The sequence below is a fragment of the Vanacampus margaritifer genome, chromosome 7 (assembly GCF_051991255.1).
Source record: "Vanacampus margaritifer isolate UIUO_Vmar chromosome 7, RoL_Vmar_1.0, whole genome shotgun sequence".
NCBI classification, from domain to species: Eukaryota; Metazoa; Chordata; class Actinopteri; order Syngnathiformes; family Syngnathidae; genus Vanacampus; species Vanacampus margaritifer.
Window position 1 is genome coordinate 4,460,903 of NC_135438.1, and position 22,110 is coordinate 4,483,012.

The 22,110-nt window shown below is 39.6% G+C and overlaps 1 protein-coding gene across 1 annotated transcript; it reads right to left on the reverse strand.

The window, feature by feature from the left end:
* Positions 1 to 1,348: 1,348 nt before the first annotated feature.
* Positions 1,349 to 19,635, reverse strand: ednraa (endothelin receptor type Aa). Its single transcript, XM_077571789.1, has 8 exons — positions 19,332 to 19,635; positions 16,197 to 16,675; positions 10,998 to 11,125; positions 7,335 to 7,533; positions 5,641 to 5,793; positions 3,958 to 4,091; positions 3,721 to 3,829; positions 1,349 to 3,295 (listed from the first exon to the last, which is right to left on the reverse strand). The coding sequence occupies exons 2-8, from the start codon at positions 16,629 to 16,631 to the stop codon at positions 3,158 to 3,160; spliced, it is 1,296 nt and encodes a 431-aa protein (XP_077427915.1). The 5' UTR covers positions 16,632 to 16,675; positions 19,332 to 19,635; the 3' UTR covers positions 1,349 to 3,157.
* Between the last annotated feature and the right edge of the window lie 2,475 nt (positions 19,636 to 22,110).

Here is a 22,110-nt window from a genome sequence, read left to right on the forward strand (position 1 = left end):
ATTGTATCCTTTCTCCGTCAGTAAAATATGTTTTAATCTACAGAAAAAAATGCCCTCATTTTACAAAAATCAAGTTGTAACAATGTGTGATTGTGTACTATGCCAAACAAATTGGTACATTTTGATAACCCTCCCCCCATTTTTCACCACAAATGCCATCGAATTACAAAATGTGCGACTTTCAAGGTTCTTACTGCATGCAGTATGTTTGTCTTCACGAGAAGCAGAACTTTTCCTCCCTGTTGCACCCCCCACCCGGTTGTTTCCAGACAGATTGTTCATGAATGTTTGACTTTCTCCTTTTGGCTTTTTATGAATAAGATATAATCTTTGCCACGAGTCACACGAGCGAATGGATGCCTCCGAGGGACGGTCGGGCAGGGTAAAGCCACGAGGGTTAGGGTGGATAAACATATGTCGCGTTTAATCACAGCCGAAAGGTGTTTTAGCTTAGAGGATGTGGCGTCCATCCTGATTTTTTTCTTTTTCTTTCCTTTTCATGCAGATTATGCCTCACAGTTGGGGAAAATATGGTGTTGATAATAAAAATGCACGACAAAGGGAGGAGGCTGACTGCTTATCAGCCAAAGTGCAGCCCTGTTTGGTTTGAAGACTACATAAGTCTACAGTACCGAAACATGACTTATTTATCCTAATACGGCTGCTATGCGTAGGCCTTTTTGGTGGGATTTGTGCAAACTTACTCCAGTTTATCTTTTCACAAGCACCAACGCAAAAGAAGTTGAGATTTTGTAAGTGTCGTGGGAAAAGATATCATAAAAGTCAAACATGTCTGTACGGAATGTTGCACTTGTAAGTGAAGCAATTTTAGTCGAAATATTATAAATAATCTACGAAAATAAATTATAGATACTACATAAATGAACCAAAATGTCATCATGTTACACAAAATTGTAACTTGTACTTATGAGAAACAATTTGACGAAAAAAATTAAATCACAAACGTATGTGAGAAAAAAATCTCATACTATGAAAATTAAGGAACGTTTATCCGAATAATATAAGAGTAAAGTATAATATTGCAATATTGCATAATTTTGAAAAAGGACCAATTCCTGCCACGTTGAGCTGAGAAAACAAAATCTAGAGCTCCCCATTGATCCTGTTTTTGGCAACACATGACAATCGAGTTACGTGTCTCAAATTCCCACATCCTCTGCGAACGGGGATCAGGAAGCCTTAGGGCCTCGCTCGGTCACAGCGGGTCAGCGTGTGCTCGCAATCACTCCCAGACGTCGTTTTCTCACAGATGCCTAATGGGGGATCGAGAGCCCTCCTTGTGACTCCTTCTAAAGAGCCTATATTAGCACAGGCTGGGGAAATAAACTTTCACTGGACCAAGATTTATTAGGATAAGAAGTGATGCTAACAATGTTAGCAATGGCAACATCTGTACATATTTGGACCGTCCTTCTGTACACAGTGCAAAACACCCCGACTTAAGATACACACGTCACTCTTAGAACACACTTACAAAAATACAGAACATATACACTGCTCACAAAAAAAAGTGTTTGTGTTTGGTTTTTGGTGACTTTTCAGGATGAACCTAAAATACAATATCATCTTTACAGGTGAACTTCATTTGACTGTTGAAAAAGTGCAAACAGTACTGAAACATCGGCCGGTTGAGTTGGTGTGTTGACATTTTTAGAGAGACTAAAATAAAATTTATCTGTGTGAATAGTCAATATTCACAAAAAGTAAGTGGTGATGTTATGGAGGGAATACAAGCCAAGGAATAGACATATCCAATTTAGCTTTCCGTTTGTTGCGGCTAACTAGCTGCTACCTAAGTATAATGGGTAGTTAGCGAGAGAGTTAGCCTGGCTACTGTAGCAAAATCTGCCTGAATGTACACACAGACTATCAAATATGGATATTTTTCCAATTAAATTATTTTGGCAAGGACTGGAACGCTGGACAGAGCTAGACGGTTTTCAGTCACAGGCTAAGCTATGTTAGCATGAGGCTTACTGTATCTTACTGTATTGTAGCTAATAGCTGATATTTACACTTTGTTTCCATCTAGTACATGTATCGTTTCATATTTGTAATGTCAATTATATACATGTATTTAACATTTGCCTAAAGACACCAGCCATAAATCATTTATTTTTGGTAGGTTTGACTTCCAACAATCATGTCATTAGCCCCATGGCTTGCTTGTTATTGCGATATACACAATAACTCAACCGTCAACTTTTCCCAACTTTGGTCATGGGACAGTCTATCTGTATAAAAAAAAAAGGTTTGTACTTGCTTATAGATGTCACAAGATGGCAGCAAAATCACTTTTTTTGGAGGGTATGAGACAAAGCTATGGCTTGACTAACTGAAGCTCCTCCATTTAGTTCAACATAGTTGCATCGCAATTTTTTTTAGACATGGCTTTGGCCTGAGCATGAAAACAGGTCTTAGATGAATTTCTCAGATGGAGGATAGGTTCCCCAACATCTGCGATTTTGCTGAACCGTGAATATGCAGTGGCCTTTGTCATTGATTAATATTTACTATTACTGCTGAGTAAAGCACTTTATAAAAGTGGACATACAGGTACATGTTTTGTAGATTACGTGAGCATACTGTAAATATCGTAAATATACCGTCACCGTCGCATTGCTTCGAGAGGAAATCTTTCCTATGTACTCTCTGTGACCATTCGTTTGTGAAATATTCAAAGATGCCGAGTGGCTTTAAGCTCAAAAGTTGATAACACAATGAGGCTAAATGAATAATGAGTACATCCACGGGCGTGTTTGATGGAGAATTAATCGTCACTAACACGCTTTCCTGTTTTCCCACTCCTGGGATGGGCGCGAGCGCTCGTCTGCCGTCATTTCCTCTGACAGCTGGTTGTCTTTTTTTTTTTCTTTCCATTGTGTGGCACCGTGCTGCCCTTTTAAATGGAATCGTGACGGTACTTCACAGTTCAATTGCATCCCGTGACTTGAAGTCCTCCAGGCAACTTGTCCGTTCCTTTGAAACCTTTTTTTTTTTCTTTCCTAGGTGCCTCTGCCAGGTTCATGCAAGGCGATATCAGCAGTCCCTTTTTTTAGATTTTTGAAAAAGTGTCATAATAATGCATATATTTTGGAAAGCTAACAGTTTATAATAGTGTCCGAGTGCCAAGTGTTCAGTCGCTGTCTTTCCGCAGGCTGCGGTCGGTATGCAGGTTGTTGGGCTCGGGGCTTTTGCACTGGACGCTGGTGCCGTTCATTGCTCCGATGCTGCTCAGCTGGCTGTCCGAGTAGCACCAGCAACACAAACACGACTGCGGGGGAGACATGTGGAGAGAGGATAGAGAGTGTTTTAGCAAAGGGGAGATTTGCAAAGAGGTCTTTCTTGTGTCTCGGGCTAGGTCTGCCTCGAGGTATGTTTTGTCTCCAGACAGCCCCCCAACCCTTTGACAGTTCTCAGCAGTTTGAAAACAATGTGAATTCATAAATCATCGTACGTGTCGCAGATGTAACGTCATTATCTCTGTGTCCAACTTCATTAGCCTGAGCGTCATGAACAAAACAACATGGTTTACGTTTGCCTTTTAGGAAGCCTTTAGATTTATTTTTTTGGGAAAATGACAAAAAGTGAGCTTATTTTGGACATTTGTTTATTAACCTTTTGAAAATGTGAGCCGGAGTTTACCAAAGGATGGACCCTAAATCTAAATTTCATTAGATTGAAAGTAGAGTACTTTACCTTAAAGCAATTTTTGAACTTTTTGCTGACAAAGTAGAGGATGATGGGGTTGATGCAGGAGTTGATAGTTGCGAGGTTTATGCTTAGGTAGTCCATGACTAAAAGGAAACTGGAAATGGAGTTGAAAAAAAAACAAAAACAAGTCAGCTTCAGCCACATTTATACCAAGCAAAAAAAAAGAAACGAAAAAAAGTCAAGGCTTCAGGGCCATCGAACATTGTGTTCTCTCCGACTCACTTGAACAGCTCGCAGCGCGTCTCGTCATTCTGGTAGTAAACCATCTTCTTCAGGATCCTGCTGAGATGAAGCGGGAACCAGCAAAGGGCGAAAATGAGGACCAGGCAGAAGACGGCCTTGGCCACTTCCCTTCTCTGCAGCGAGACGGGGGGGAAAAAAAGCATGACGTTTTCCTTTAGAGCAGAGAGGTCTGTTAATACCAAGCATGCTAGAGACAGACGACGAGCAAGCAGTTCATTAAGGGTTCTTCGTTGAAACATTCGGGTACTTTGATAATGCGAGGTTTTATTCTCCCAAGATGTCGTCCAAACTGTTTTTCAAAATTTTATTTTATTGCGTTTATTGGCTAATCAAAGCCGTTGAAAAAGACGTTGAAGTCACAGGGCGGCCATCTTGTTCCTCCCATCTCGCAAGCAGACACTACTTTATAAACTATACGCTCAGTTCCTTAGACCCAAGTATTAGATTTGATTTTTAGATTTTTGTTGAATTAGTTATAATTCTCTAATTATTTTATTTTTTACAAGATTCCTCCTGTAAACATCATTAAGCATATAATTTGTACATTTATTTAAGGTAAGTTGTAAAATATCCAAAGTCCTCTTGTTTATGTTTCACAAATTTAAAACATCTGAAATCATGCTTTTTCTACTATGTACTGTCTCAAATGTGCTCCAATTTTGATACTGTAAATGTATAGGAGCGTATGCCGAGAAACGTTTCTTGCGAGGAGCAATATGGCGGCCTTGCGGCTTCAAAAGTCTTGGCCTGTCATCTATCCAGTCATATATTCAGATCAGTGCTGAAGCCAAACTGTAGCATTTAGCCCCAGATGCTAGCTGCCTAGCTCTATTGGTGCTTGTTTAGCTGCTAGGGAGCTAACAAGCTAGCTAACATCAGGGGCTAAAGCCAAACTGCGGCAGGGTTTTTGCTTTCTGGACCTGGATTTCCCACCTCTGTACTGTAGCTATATTTATTGTGTTTTGTCATGGTAGCTATTTCACAACGTATCTTTCGCTGTTGATCTATCCTCCGTATATCATACTAATTATCAAGATGGCTACCTCAGTGGGTATCTACTGTATCTATCTTGCCATCTATTTATTGTGCTGTTGCTTTATTTTCATGCCAGCTATCTCTTGAAGTATCAAACTATCATGTTAAGACTAATGCTACCTGTGGAGCCTTTTACTTTGCTAGCTATATCTATAATGCTAACTAGCATTCTTACTATTCCTTCAAGCAATATTAGAGATGATCTTTCTACCTCCGTGTCGCTATCTGTCCATCAGTCCGTCCCTGCCTCCAGCACAGCAAACTACCATGCTAGCTATTTTTTAAGCCGTCTCCCAAGCTATGTAACTTGCTATCTATTTTGCTAACAACCAAGCTAGTTATTCCGCAAGCTATCCCTGTACTCACTGTAACACCAAACCTTCTTCCTGATTACGTTCTTGCTCTCCCTTGATGCATTTTTTTTTCTCTTGGACTTATTTCGTTCTTTCTTTTTTTAATGTTTACGTTGTGTGAAGAAATTGAACCACTGGACCTAACAAAGCCTTAAAACATAGAAAGCGAATGGTAGGTTTAGAAGCACCTGAAACTTTTACTGAATTCTACCCTTTCCACACTTTTAAAGGGAGGCATAAACAATGTTTGATGTTTGGAATGAATCCCTCCAACCTGTTTGAGGTGCTCACTCAGAGCGATGCGCAGGTTTCCGTTTCTGTTGTTGAGCATTTCGCAGGTCATCAGGGTATAGAAGATGGCGGTGCAGGTCAGCGGTACGCAGAAGTAGAAACCGAACAGCCACCAGTCCTTGACATCTTTGTAGAACTAGGAAGGAACATTCATCTTAGCCATGGCTTACCCGTGGGAAGCTATTTATTCGTAAGGAGGCAAAAATACTTCCACTCTGTACTTAAGCAGAAGTACCTTTTGCCTTTAATGGGGATTTACCTGACTTGATCACACCACATATAACAGCGAGAAACTGCGCCATGTACATCATCTTGAGTTGTTCAGAATCAATATTGATCTTATAACATGACAAAAATGTCATTTTTATTTTGGACCAGCTAGCTCGCTAGCCGTGTGCGGTGAACCGTGACCATGTCACTGCTGTCCTTGTTTTTTTCTGTTAGTCCCCAAGAGCTCATACCCATGGTTGACTTCTACTACCTCTCTCTATTTACATCTTTTCTTTACGTCATGTCATCATCTGTAAAGGTTCAAAAAAAAGTGACGAGCCTACATTGACAGAGTAAGAAATACAAAGCACAGAACTGTATTTAAATCAGGGATGTGATTTTTCCGCTAATTCGCGGAATTCCGCTTTTTTTTATCTCCAAAAATAAAAATTTAAAATTTCCGTTTTTTTTTTTTTTTTTTTTTTTTTTTTGTAGTTCATTGTGTATGCACATGATTCCGACAGATAACATCTTCTGCTATAACAAAGACATTTGTGGTATGCTCTAATATGAGTTACTTATCATTTGGTCATGATACAATTATTTGTTCATGAAATTTGAACTCTTCAACATTATTTATGTGTTAACTTAGTAATCACATTAGTTAGATATGATGATATTCTCAGTGATAGTTTTTAAAAGCAAAGGCAGTCCAATGTTTTTGAATGTGACTGATTTTGAGTTGACTAAAACTGCCATTTTATATGGGATAGTTCAATATACATTGAAAATTTATGCTGTTGTTTTGTCTATTTCTTTGTCATGTGAGTGCATTGAAAGTACTTAAAAACACGGAAAACCCATGGACCTAGCTGGGTGCCGGCGGCCCCCAGACCCCCGGTTAAATTTTCAGATAATTTCACTTTGGTCAAATCACATCCCTGTTAAATGTAGGGAATAAAAGTAAAAAGTCATCAGCCAAATGAACACATTTAAAGGACATATAGCTGAGAACTCTACTTAAGTACAGTCATTAAGTCTTTGTACTTCGTTACTTCCCACTACTGCTTAATGTTTTTTACTAAGATGCCGGTATGTTGTTTCTACTATCTGAGAGTGATTACTCCATTAGGTTGCATATGGATTAAATCTGCATGTGGTCTCAGGTTTTTGTTGCTTCAGGTTTCAGGTCTTGGTAATTGTACTCAGCCTGTAATCAATTATGTCTTTGGAGGGAGGGAGGAGGAGGGACAACAACAACCTACAGCTCAAACTCAAAAACTAAGCTCTGTAGAGTCTGTGACTACCCCCCCCCCCCCAATCCAAACAGTCAATACACGCAGGCAGGTGTGCTTTTTATCTTCTTTTAAAATGCTTTGTCTAGTCAAAACGAAACTCCTTTCACAATTTCTTGAAGACGAAGCACAAAAAATGATAAAAAATGATAAAAGTGGGATGATGACCTACCACCATGAAATCCGACTTGGGTACGAGCATGCAGGTGCGCAGGGTGTCATTCCGGTAGTTGAAGCTGACCATGTCGAAGCCCACGGCTTCAGGGGTGGCCAGCACCATCGACAGGACCCATATGGAGAGGATTTCCATGACGGTGAAGAGTGGGACCCCGACGCCCTGCACTCGACTCCAAGATGCCACGGCTCTGTACCTGCCACACGGGAAGAAACGGCAATCTTGATTTATTTCTCGATCCACACCTTGGTCCAAATATGCACTGAAGACGGTCTGTGCATTTAAGTCGAAATTGGTTGTAGTTTTTATGAATACTGTTGTAGTAATCCCCTGCTGCAGGACCCTGACGCTAATTACAAGAAACTGGTAGTAGTTGACACTCCCACTAAAAATGTACAGCATATCATTCCCTATAGTAATAGTTTAAACTGTAAATATGCCTCACTAATTTACTGCTTTCCTATTAGACAGGGCATTGGCGCCATCTTGCTATCGTGTTGATGTGCTTGCTACGCTGTCCTCGAACTTAGCAATCTGATCACTACTTTTCAATATACGTTAGGTAGCTATTATGCTAACAATCAAGCTAGCTAATAGATAAAGCTAACTAGCTGTTTTGCTAGCTACATTGCAGTGCTCTATCTATCTATCTATCTATCTATCTATATATATATATATAGATAGCCATATTGATCTACCCCATAGCTATCCACATCTATATCCATATTCCGGCGTAGCCATCAATCTATACCAATCCATCTATAGATTTAGGTAATTATTAGTCATTCAATGTCTCCGTAGTCTTGATATAGCTAACAAATTTTGTCTCTGTTTCTCTCTCTCTCTCTCTCTCTCTCTCTCTCTCTGTTTAAACGGCAGCACACTAAGCAGCGGCGCCATAAACTGTCGAGTCAGCATGGCCCCATCAAACTTTCAAGAATCCATGTGGAGAGATGATCAATTGTTTATTTAAAATATCTAATATTTATTTACGTGACGCCGCCGAACAGACCCCGGCCTCCGTCTTTGGTGGAGAAGGGGGGGGTCCGCCCGTCGGCTTGTTTGCTTGTTTGTTTCATTAATAGAAAAGTGCTTGTCGAAAATGTTTTAGTAAAATCACGCATCAAGATTTCATGGACAAAACGATATATTTTTCATGGCGCATTTGAATCTCTCTGTTCAACAACATGGCGGCATGTATATTTTACGAAGCGCTAAACGAATCCGTCCCTTTACCATCATCCACTAATATTGAAACATAGAAGTACACATATTTGTGTATAAAAAAAGATTGGTAAACGTACTGATTCAAATCCTTTAGGCATACTTCGGTAAAAGTAAAAAAAAAAGAAGTACAGACTGAGTCTGAAATGTTCTTAAGTACAAACGTAGACATTTTTTTTTTTTTTACTATCAATTATATACAGTACGTGTTTTGTTAACTTGGCACAACAGGCGGGAAACAAGACTAAAAACTAAAAATATTTTCCCAGTTTCGTTAATCGCACTGAAGGGGGAAAACTAGCTAGCATTGGCTAGGGCCTCTATGCTAACGCAAACTGACTGTCCCCAAAAAATGCTAAATTAGGTAAAAAATGCTAAATTAGGTAATGATACCTGAAAAAATGCATTTACCTGAATGTGTTCTTTTCTGATTAGATGGTCCAGAAGCGGGTATTTTTTTTTACACTATATATTCACCATAAATCATTCTTATAGCCAACATCCCAGAACAATTCTCTTCAATTAGGCCGTGGTAGGGGAATATCTTGTTTCTCAGAATCTCTTTTGCCTTCGTTAATGCGCCCTGGTTTCCATTACACCTTACAAGTCCCAAACGTCTCAATCGACCCAACAAATTCTCTGCCATGTTTGACTTTCCATCTCTCTCCATATCTTATTTTGAGTCGAAGTCATCCGCAAATGTTGAAGAACTTAGCAAACGTTGTTTGACATAATAAACAGAAAGTACAGATACCAGTTCTCAGATATAAAGAATGAAAGTCAAATGTTGTTAGGAAAATAAATACTCAAGTAGAGATATGTGAAAAATCAACTCGAGTTCAGCGTGTGTGTTCACAATACATTAGAGACTCCATCTTTAATTTCCTGGGGACTTAGAATAACCATGACCTTAAACTAACCCCCTTCATCTTTTTTTTAATCGAACTAACATTTGCAAAAACAAGCTCTCAAACGTATCATCTCTTATTCCCATAATAGAAGGTCATTAAATTAGAGCCTTCAGAGAGCCTCTTATCTCGGCAGTTGTGTCTGCCGCACTCGGCCGTCATTATTTTTTCCATCGGGGGGGGGGGGGGGGGGGGGGGGGTGGATTTCTATTAACGACCACGGGCAGAGAGGAACTTGACCCCACCGCGTTCGCTCTTAAGAACGCTTTCCACGCTATACGTTACATCCGCAATACATATTTAATGTACTTCATGTTGCAAAAATAGCCACCCATTAATCTGTAATGGAATTTTCAAACAAACAAAACAATCATAAGTCATCCCCCGCATGATAATGCGCAATTAGTCCAAGGTTTCCTATAAAGTGATAACCTCCCAAAAAAATTATAAAATAGCACAATCGCTCCCTCTTTAATCCTCCTGTAACCTGTTGTGGGTCAAGCTGACCCATTTAAGTTTTTAAAAAAAAAAATAAAGAAAATATTTTCAAAATGTAAAAAAAAAAGTAGCAGTGTTGCCTAGAATAGTAACTCCAGTGAGAATTCCAGAGAAGGTTAGCTAGTTAATTATCACATTATCTTTTTTTTTTTTTTTTCTGCAAAAAAAAAGTTGACGGTGTCCAATAAAGTTTTAAAAATCTCAGGACTTGCTAGGCCTTGCCTGGCATGTACTATAATTTCGAGTGTCCTCAGTCATTTCTCTAACTTCCTGTGAGCAACGATATAACATAAGTAGGCTACACATGAAAATACAAAAACCCACCATTTTTACAAAAGCACAGTAAAAACACACAGATAAATGTACAACCCAATTTACTTATTATGTGCACTTAGGACTGCGTTTTTCAAATGTGCAAAATCCACATATTTAAAACTGCTTTTCCAATAGCTTCATTTTTATTGTTTTAGCTCAACTTTTGCTGTGTTTTTATGCTTTGTAAAGTGACCTTGGGTGTTCTGAAAGGTGCTGTTTTTAAATGAAATGTATTATTATTATTATAAAATAGCCCTAATCCAGGTAGTACGTTTGCCTCAATGAATATGCAAGATGCGGCATTTACACACTATTTGGCAAAGTGGGAGGAGAAATGTAAATAGATTATAATAGCACATACACTGTGATCTGTCAAACCGGGTGACTGCATCTGTTATTAATAGATTTCAATTCAAGGCGTAAAGTTAAAGAATTTTTTTCCATTGGCCCACCCATTTTTGACATGCTGAGTGTCAAGCAGAGTGGCAATCGGTCCCATTTTTATAGTCTTTGGTATGACCCGGCCGGGAATTGAACCGACGACCTCCCAGTCTCAGGGCGGACACTCTAACCACTCGGCCACTGAGCTGAAGAAAAAAAAATTGAATTTTTTTCTAGCCTGATTGGATAAGTTCGGCGGACTGGATTGAAACGCATAACGGGCCGTATTTGGCCCGCGGGCCGGGGTTTGCCCATGTCTGGTCTAAGCACTGACCTGTCAACGCTGAGAGCGCACAGGTTCAGGACGGTTATGCCCACTGAGGCTTTCTGCAGGAAGGGAACCAGCTTGCAGAGGAACAGTCCAAAGGCGTTGTAGTAAAATGGCCACCGTGATGCCAGTAGCTGCAGGAGAAAAATAAAAAAAATCACAGTGACGTAAAGCGAGTAGAAATTCGTGACCTTAACACATCCCCCAAAACTCTGAGACAAACCTTGTTATCAATAAATTAACCAGTCAGGGGTTGGATTAGATACAAGGAAGAAAGTAATACTGTCAGCCAATCACCAGTACCGAATGTGATTACAGACATGTTGACCAGCCAATGAGAGTGCAGCTTTGACATCAGTAACACCTGGAAAGTATGTATTATGTTTTTTATTTATAGCCAGACAGATAAAAGATTTTAAAAAAATACAGTAGGTGCGGTGTGCTGGTGGTCAATATGTCTGCCTTACAGTTACAAGGTCTGTGTTTGAATCTCATTTCTGCACTCTAAAAACAGTTGGGTCAAAAATAACCCGATCCTCTATTTGGGTCTATTTGACCCAATTTTGAGTCAAGAAATCGGCCTTTTAGTGTAAAACGACTCATAAATATTGGTCAGATCTTTTACTTTGGGTTAAAATTTAGAAAAGCAACTCGTTGAAGTTTTTTTTAGTTTTTTTGCGGAGACAGAGTAAAAATCCAACATGGCTACTAGCCAAAAAGAGACAGTAGTGAATGACTTATGTCGTTGTTGTGCGGTGTGCTGGTGGTCAATATGTCTGCCTTACAGTTACAAGGTCTGTGTTTGAATCTCATTTCTGCACTCTAAAAACAGTTGGGTCAAAAATAACCCAATCCTCTATTTGGGTCTATTTGACCCAATTTTGAGTCAAGAAATCGACCTTTTAGTGTAAAACGACTCATAAATATTGGTCAGATCTTTTACTTTGGGTTAAAATTTAGAAAAGCAACTCGTTGAAGTCTTTTTTGTTTTTTTTTGTTTTTTTGCGGACACAGAGTAAAAATCCAACATGGCTACTAGCCAAAAAGAGACCGTAGTGAATGACTTGTGTCGTTGTGGGAAAAACTTGAAGAGTGAAGTTGCTCACGAAGACAACGTCACGCAAAAAGACAAATTTGATTGTATATGGACTTTTTCAAGAAAGTGGGTGTGGCTTGGCGGGCTACCAAAATGTACCGATCCTTTACTTGGGTCTATTTGACCCAACTTTGAGTCAAGAAATGGGCCTTTTAGTGTAAAACAACTCATAAATATTGGTCAGATCTTTTACTTTGGGTTGAAAAAAAAAAGGGGGTCATTTTGTATAAAACAACCCAGAAAGTTGGGTCAAAGTGACCCATAAAGTGGATCGGTCCATTTTTTTTATCCATAATTGGGTTATTTTTGACCCAACTGTTTTTAGACTGTGTGCGGAGTTTGCATGTTCTCCTCATGCTTGTGTGGGTTTTCTCAATAGTCAACAAAATGAACCAACCTCACCTCTGGTAGTACAAATGACGACTGACTTGCCTGGCCAATAACAGTGCAGCATCTCTTTTTAAACATTGTGTACAAAGTCTTCCCTATTGGAAGTGATTGGTTAATTTTGTTGAAATAACTAAAACTAAAACAAAAATCAATAATGCAATAAAATAAAAACATAAATGCTTCAGAAAAAACGCTGTAGGTTAAAAAAACTAAAACTAATTCTAAAACAAAAAATATACAAAAATGAAGCAGTTAAAAAATAATAAAAAATAATAAACTTTCTCTAAAATCTAATCAAAATTAACTTAAAAATCAAACAAAGCGAAATTTCCAATTAATGAAAATCCCAAACTACCCATTGTCCTCTATTTTCCTCTTCCTGTTAGCATAATGGCTTCCCCCGTGCATTTTCGCATTACCGTGCTGACTTTTAATGTCTCATTTGATAGTCAACACTTCCTGTTTTACTGTTCAAAAATCACACGGCACTCTTAAAGCCCAGCAGAGTTTGCGAGGCAAGGCGGCGGAGATGCGGTACTGTACGTCGTCTTGCCACTTTCCCTTCAAGGGGATCCGAGACGCATTAGGTAGGCTAAGATAGAGGAAGAGCCCCGCGATGTGGCTTCCTGGATCCTTGTATTGTTTACGCCAGCTGTTTACGTTTTCCCACAGGCCAGAGGAAAGGCACTCTCGTCACTGTTTTTAGAGTGCCTGATTATTTTTGGGCTTACGACTCCAAGGAAGAGGCTTTCAAGTGGTCCCGGCGTCATTGTTTGAGCATTGCCCGCTTCCCTTTCCCTAACGAGTCACTGTGACACTTCGTTATGCGTTTATCACCATGAAAACGTTAACCCTCGGACCTCCGTGCTGGCCATTTTGGTTGCTTTTTTGAAACATTTTAGCATTTCTCAAGGGAGTGGATTTTTGTCTGGTTTTATTATTCCCAATGACAGCTTTTTAAATATATCAGTGATATACTGTCCGATACTCTGAACTTGTTTTGAAAGTCTAGCATTTATGGCACATGATTCTTTTTGAGGCCTTTTAAACACCCTTTTAAAATAACACAAGGACATTTTAACTTGTATAATACAATAGGGGCAAGCGCAATGGAAAACACAAATACCCCCCCCCCAAATAACAAACTTATCTCACAAATACAGATATCAATAATCTTGTCTTAAAATGTGTATTCTAAAATTTACCAATAGCTGTCGCTTTGTGTTGGCGTAAAAAGCAGGATCACAGCAAATGGTATTCGATCATTCTCAACACAAACTAGGTTGTACTGAAATACAGTACTTCCTGTTTCATTCTTTTTTTTAATTTACACTGTCATTCTAAATAAGATTGCTACCATCTAGTGGTTGAAAGTGGAATTACACTTGATGTAAACTACTGTACAGTCAAACAAGAGTTACTGTAACTAAATAGCAGGACTGGATAGAAGGGATCGAGAAACTGTAAACAATTTGGTTCAAATGGGTTTCTTTCAAGACTCAACACTTGAATACAGTTTTATTTTTTTATTTTATTTTTTTGCTGTATGTTTTCTCCCAGATTACATAATTTATCTATTTGGGGGAAAGGGAGCAATTTCATGTAGGGTTTTTACTTTCCTAAAAAGGTGTTTTAATGGCTGACTGCACTCCAATGGAGCAAAAATAATGGCGGGATTTTTATTTTGAGAATGGCGTTATACCCTGTGCTGACCATAGCATTTTAATTTAAGAAGTGGAAGCTTATTTGACAGCTGTAAACATTGCAATACAATGAGAATGCAGAGCTAATGACCGGACTTGGACATTTTTTTTTTTTTTAATTTGTCACTCAGCTGATTTTTTCATTTGTATTTTTTGACTTGGGTCGCAAGCAACTATTTTAATTATCGGCACCAGATGGTGGCAACAAACTTCATAACAAGCAGCAGTTTGGCAAATCGTGAAGACTTAAAAAAAAGACTTAAAAAACACAATACAAAACACCTTAGACGAGCTAATAAAACTAGCATAAACGTCAAGGTAATTTTGAATGCTAGTTTTGTGGTTATTTTCTAACTTATGTGTGTGTGTGTACTAGTAGAAAAAAACAAGCATAAATAAATACTGTTACTGTAACAAACAAACTCAAAGGATAGTAAAATCAAACAAGGCTTGCGGGATCAACAACCCCCCCTCCAAAAAGAGGTGATTTATCTGGCTGGAGTGGTTATTTTCATAAAGCCTCCAGATAAGGATAGTGACTAATGTCCCAGGTCAACTCAAGGCGACACGCATGTGCGGCCGAAGGTCTGATTCCCGTGTTTATTTTAGCCCAGCGTATCCCAGCACCTCTCATCACCCATGTGGCCACACGAGGAAGGGGGGGGCGGCTAGGAGATAACGGCGGCCCGACTGATTGCGCTTTCCCGTCTATTTGCGCCCTACCCCGGCCTTTCCCGTCTGTACTGTTTTAAGCAACTCACAAGATTGACTTGGTTGTGTAATTTCGGTCTTGATGGGGTCAGCAGGCACTCCAGAGTAGAGATGGACCCGTATGTTTTTTTTTCAGGGTCGATACCGATTTTTAATAGCCGAGGATGCCGATAACTGATATTTGGAGCAGATATGATCAAAAATGTAAGAAATACAAACTCCATATCCGATTGTTTATTTTAATTTTTTAAGCTTATGTTTATTGAACGTTGAAAAACTTAAGTATATATAGCTCCCTATTGTTTGTTACAGTAAATAAAGTTTTTTAAAATTTCAAAATATCGGAAGTATTTCAATTTTACTTAACTAGTTTTAATTTTGAAGAAAGACAGAAGGTGCAGAGTTTCCAGAGTCAGAAGCATTAATGAAAATTTAAATAATGAGATCCCTGATTCCCCCCAAACACTTTTTTAACTCATTTGCGCCCAAAAACGTATAAATATGTTCTATTTTAAATGTTTTAAGTGGCCCAAAGACGTATTTATATGTTTTTAATGTTTTTTTGTGCTAGAGCAGCCTCTGCACTGCAGATAACAGTTGAAGCAATAGTAGTTATTACAAAAACGGCCAGCAGGTGGCAGCATAGTATAAGAGATCGACCAGGGCCACGTTGCAAACAAGCTGATTTCCCCACAGTGCAAAACAGATTTGTGAAAAATGATTAAACTTAGCTATATTGTAATGCTAATTGCTGCAAAACAGAAACGGATTGAAATATACTTTTTATGAAAGAAGAGACTCTAATCTTTCTTTTGGTAGTTTCCATGTTTTCATAGCAATAGAACACAATATTCTATGCGCCTTTCAAAAGCGAGGGAAGGGGGTTGCTTCAGTGAAAATGGCTGGGAGTGAATGAGTTAATGGATCTGTTATCAGCCGTATGATTCTTCAAAATTTCCGATGTCGATAGTCATCAAAATGCTGAATATCGGTGCCGATAATCGGCCTAGCTAATAATCTGTCTATCCCTACCCCTAAAGTTTGTCAATGCATCAGCTTCCCGTATTGAGATAGTCTCTTCGGTCCTCAGGAGTTACCAAATTTGTACATTTATCGGTGCAGTCATAATCAATTAATCAACAACTAATAGATTGTCAAATTAATCAATATTATTTTTTGATGATCGATTAATCGTTAAGGGATCTTTTCAAATTCAAAATTGTCCTCAATGGTAAATCGTTTCACGTACATGAAAGCAACCCCCCCCCCGGCAAGTTTTGACCACGAATGCGCCGCAGACTCTACCTTATATACGTTGATGGGAATGTCGATGACGATGTATATGAGGTCCCCAAGAGCCAGGCTGGCGATGAGCGCGTTGGGCCCGTTCCGCATGCACTTGTGCTGGTAGATGATCCTCAGCAGGGTGGCGTTGCCCACCAGGCCCACCACAAACACCAGCACGGAGATCAGCGTGTTGATGTACTTGAAGTAGCTGTTGATGGAGGTGGTCACCGAGCACATGGGCGGCGCCACGGGTCTCCTCACCACCGTGGCGTTGGTCCAAACCACGGCCTCCGGGTGGGCCGCCGGCCCCGGGCTGGGCCGCAGGGTGGATGATTGCTGGAGATATCCCGGCCCGGGGTCCTCCTCCTCGGCTCCGGCGCTGTTTATCTGGCACATTCCTCTGGCCGCCATGCAGGCCATTAGCAGCAGCATACGCAAGGCCGCGTCGCCCATTATGGAACGCCGTCTGCGCTTTGATTCCACTCCCCAGTTTATCACTAAAGCAACACATAGAAAATAGATAAAGGTAAATAGATAGATAACTGCAAAATTAACTTTTATCCCAGTCACAAGTTTAGGCGTGTATATGTTGCGTATGATGTTTAAAAAGTGAATTGGTGGGAGATTTGTTTGGAAATTGTAACTCACTATATGGTTGTATGCTAGCAAGAAGCTACAGCGCGTAGCATGCCGCTGGACTCTCAGCTCAAACTTTAGCTCCGAGTAAGTTCCAGTGAATACCGATCGCCATTTCCTCCTCCCGTCCGTGAAGCTTTTTCAAACTGCCCGCGTGTGGAGGACACGACTAGTCAGTTCGTTTGTTCCCAAGTTTACTGATTAGTATTTTCTAGATTTGAGCAAAAAAAAAAAATCGCAGAAGAGAAAAAGCGTATTATTTTCTGTTGTAAGGAGCTGAATAGTGCACCTGCATGCATTTTCATGCCAGAACATTTTTTTTGGTGTTTTACAGGACAGTTTGATATGATCCCTCTGTGGTTCTTTATATGTGATGGATGTTTATTGCGAAATGCAGTCAGACGGAACGAGGTTTGAGAGGGGACAGATGGAGAGAAAAGTGAGAGCAGAGCAAAAATAGGGGGAGAAAAACTACAGTTGTTTTTTTTTAAACGAGTCTACACTTTCCTGTTAAAATGACAAGTCTTTGTGGTATAAAAAAAATGAACCCCAGATGATCAGTTCTATACTTTTCCCACCATTTTGCAGGTATATATATATATATATAATCATTATTCAGTTACTGATTTGGTCCATACCATGTAAAAAAAAGTTTTTATTTTGATTCAATACAAATAATCAGTCTACAGAAATCCTATAGTATATACTGTTTAGAAGCTGAAATTCTGATTGTTTTCTCTTGGAGGGCCGATAAGACTGGGAAACCATGTAAATAAATGTATGATTGCTTCATATTTCTACATACCCAACACAGTGATGAATGAAATTAGAAGCCTGTTAAAGCATTCTTTGTTCAGCTAGTACTGTATTTAATACGACGGTGTATTAGGAAAGTGGCAAATTTGCGATTTTATAAAGTGGCAAATTTTCGAGAAAAAATCCCTCAGAAACTTATGAGAAATACACGTAGCGTAGCTATAGTCTAATGTGAGGATTCGTTGGTGGTTAATCAATGGGACACGGTTTCTAAAATGGCAGGATGGAGACCGATTCATTCTTAGTTCAAACTTTACTCGTCATACACAGCAGCTAGAGCAACAACACTTCCTGATCCCCTATCAGCTGACTAAACACTAACCAATCAGAAGCTAGCATACTTTAGGTAAATGCAAGTGAATGACGGAGAGCAGCAGATTCGACACATCAACTTAACTACTTGTACAAAAAAAAATACCAAAATGTATGAACGTGTAAATAATAATTCTGGAAGCTTAAATGTACAAGTAAATATACATTTTAACAAATGAACTTCAATGCTTGATCCTCATAGTAAGGACCTTCGCAAAGCGAGGCGTCTTTGACGCTGGCGGTACCCAACGCTTCAACGTGAAAATGCTTAACATGATATGGTTAAAGCCATTACTATCTTCTTATTTCAAAACCTGATCGAAAAGTATTGGCACAAACATCCAAGTAGTACGCTACGTGTATTTCTCATAAGTTAAAATTTTTTTTTTTTTCTCTCGCAAATCTGCCACTTTATAAAGTCACAAATTTACGAGTTTTTTTCTCGCAAATTCGCGAGTTTATAACGTGGCAAATTTGGGATTTTTTTTTTTCTCGAAATATTGTCCCCGCCCACTAAAATATATCTATATATTTATACGTGGCCCTAATACGCCCTCGTAATTTTAGGGAGATAGTAAAAAATGAAAAAATAAAAAATGATGTGGCCGAATCTGGCCGGGCGAGTTTGATACCAGTGGTATGGGTGTGCGTTCACCTCTCTAATAAAACACGATTCCATATGCCCCCCCCCCCCCCCCACACACACACACTTTTTTTTTTTTTTAATTCAAAGTAACAACAAATCAGCATTAACATTAAAACAATTTATACTGTTTTATAACTTTTGGATCAGTTTTTGACCGGTTTAAATTATATTGAGAAAAATTCATTAATTTATTTATAACGCACTCACGGCTATTAAATCAAAACCGATTTTCTGATTCCATTTTTTTTTTCATTACACCCCTAACACATGAAAAATCTAATAAAAAATGTAAACTTGTATTTAGTTTTTGCTGATCACCTGTCAATGGTCCAAAAACAAACTATGAAGCTTCAACCCAAAAGGCATTTTCCTTGATGACTCTATTTCACGTTAAAATCAATGCAACATGTCTACTGGGGGGGGGGGCACGACAGACTGTCATTTGTCGCGTGAAAAGAAAAGGTAAAGTTTTCAAAAGCTGCCAGCTTGACGGTTAAAGCCCTTTTGCATCATGTCGCGTCTCCTTCGCCCCCGAGTCGTTCCTGTTTCAAAGTCCCGCCTGTCACCAAGTACACAAAGAACGATTTAGCAGCCAGCCCTTCAAGTAGCATCACAGTTTAGCATCAGCGCCGTGCCCGCCGGGACCCGTGACAGCACGCAAACTGATCTGCGCATCAATAATAAATACCGTTTTTGCTTTTTTTTTTTTTGCGTGTTTTTTTTTTTTTTTTTTTTTCACCTACCGCTTCTTATAAAATCGTCTGCCGCCGCCCGGCCCCCTCGGAAAGCGTCAGGCAAACTTTCAGCTGAAGCCCCCAGACATCTGTATCACATCACATGAGTAATTAACGCGCTATCAAAGCCGCAGCCGGATCCCCTCTTGGTTTGAGCAAAGGCGGCCGTCTGCTCCGAGGTGCCGTCGCATTATGGCTCACCGTTTCCTGTGGAGTGTGCGTGTGTGTGTGTGTGTGTGTGTGTGTGTGTGTGTGTGTGTCAGAGCAACAGCGAGACACTTTGACTGGGTGGGATAGTAAATCTCCACCTCCCTTTGGTAACAGACCGGGCCTCCCTTTGGAAATGGGAAAAAGGGTGGGGGTGGGGGTTTGGGGGGGGTCTTCCCACTTCACTCCTCTCGGCTGAAACTCATCTCTGAGGCCCTCTTCACTCTTCCTACGGGTTTTTTGGTGATTCTCGTCCTCAAGGCTTGTGCCTTACAAACGGGGTTGGGGGGGTTCGCTTTTAAAATGTCATCCCTTACAGTTACAAGTTGCCTGCTAAAAAAAAAAATGTAGTTAGTAATGTAATCAAAGTACCATAATATTAAAGTAATGTAACTCGATTACTTTTGGATTACTCCAATATTGAGGATGCTCATGAAGACAAAATAAATATCACCACAATATATATTGTATGCAATGTGCCCCTGCTATTTGCGGGTGAGAGGGACCCGGGCAGCTTACAAATGGATTGATTGATTGAAAGCCATATGCTGTTTTCGAACTGTCACTGAAAGTAACCACACCTCACAGTTCGATAGATAACTGCAAAATAAATTTTTATCCCAGTCACAAGTTTAGCCGTGTATATGTTGTGTATGATGTTTAAAAAGTGAATTAGTGGGAGGAAGATTTGTTTGGAAATTGTAACTCACATTATGGCTGTAGGCTAGCGGGCTAGCTAGCAAGAAGCTACAGCGCGTAGCATGCCGCGGGACTCTCAGCTCAAACTTTCGCTCCGAGTAAGTTCCAGTGAATACCGATCGCCATTTCCTCCTCCCGTCCGTGAAGTTTTTTTAAACTGCCGGCGTGTGTAGGACACGACTTTTCAGTTCGTTTGTTCCCAAGTTTACTGATTAGTATTTTCTAAATTTGAGCAAAAAAAAAAATCGCAAATATTCAATTTATAGATTCGGATCGGGATTAATCGGTATTGAATCGAATCGTGACCGATGAATCGTGATACGAATTGAATCGCCAGGTACTAGGCAATTCACACCCCTACGAATTTTACTGTTACATAATTCAAATTACAATTTCGTTCAAAATGAAACACTGAAAAATTGTATAGAAAACATACATGCTGCTTTGACTTTGTGTGTGTGTGTGTGTGGTGTTTTTTTTTGTTTTTGTTTCTTTTGCATAGCACAAAGTGAATAATTGTTTTAAAAAGTCCATTATCGCATTCAAATAATACAATTTAGCATCGAAATATCGCGACTATGGTGATGGACCTCCTATTAATTGACTGCCAGACGTTTTCAGAAAAGGGATGCCGTGGGTGCCAGCCGATTTAAGCATTTTGACTGATCTTTCAAGGTCCACAGAAAATGATGTGTTTGGACTATGGAAACACACATACTACCAAATGAAAGATTGGACTCTCATCTTTCATCAGAAAAAAAAGTTTGTTTCTACCTTATTCCGTTTTTGAGTAATCAACAATAGAAAATGGTTAGTTTCACCTCTGTTTTGAAACAAACGTCTTTTAACGTCTTTGGCACTCCCCCATAGGATTTTACTAAACGTTATTTAACGTTTTTGGCAGTCAAAGAGTTAAACGACTCAAATCCATCTACAGTATATTTAAGCACATGTCTGCATACACCGCGTGCTCAGGATAGTCTAAAAATAATCCACCCACATTTGCTTCTTGAATGCAAAGAAAAAAAAAAAAAACGGTTGCAACTTGCGACCATTCAAAAAAAAAAAAAAACATCCAAATAAGTGATAACCACAATCAAGACAGATGATGCTCTCAGCCATGACGGACCGACCCAATGATGGGCAAAGACAGTTTAATGTAAGGTAGCGCGGGGGGGGGGGGGGGGGAAAGTGCTTCTAGGTCCATTAAGGATTTGAAAATGGACCGTTTATCGTGACGTGCGCTGAGAGCAGGAAGAGGGCAATCGGAAAAATCCGCTTTTTAAAAACCCTTAAACCAGTGGAAAAGATGAAACATTCACATAAAACTGGACATGCATGATGCCTTTATTATATCCCATAGAAAATAAGGCAGAAAAAATGTACATACAATGGGTATAAAAAGTCTACACACCCCTGTTCAAATCCTGTTTTTGTTATATGAGCTGCTGACAGATAATTATTGGTACCCTCTTACCCACTCTTGAGAACCAAGGCAAAGGTAGGCCGAATTCTCTCGAACCCTGCACATCCTGGTCACCACCTCTTCCAGGTCCTTTCCCTCGAGTAGGCGCCATCAAATTATGCATACAAAATTCCAATTGCCATTAACTCCCTGAGCAGTCGACTCATAATTCCGTGGTGGCTTTTTTGCAAAGGTTTGACGATTTTGCGGTCCGCAGCGTTTCGTTGTGACTCTTGTCGTTTTATATTTGTGTGTTTGAATTTTATTTCCGCGCAATCAAATACTGAAAGCGCATCGGCGACTGTGGCTTAATTGTTTCGTTTTTTTTTTTTACATCCCTTTTTTTTTTTCTTTCCTCGTATCATTCACGGTTCACTTGCAGACGCTTCTGCCGTCGTCCGATGCGACTTAATTGGG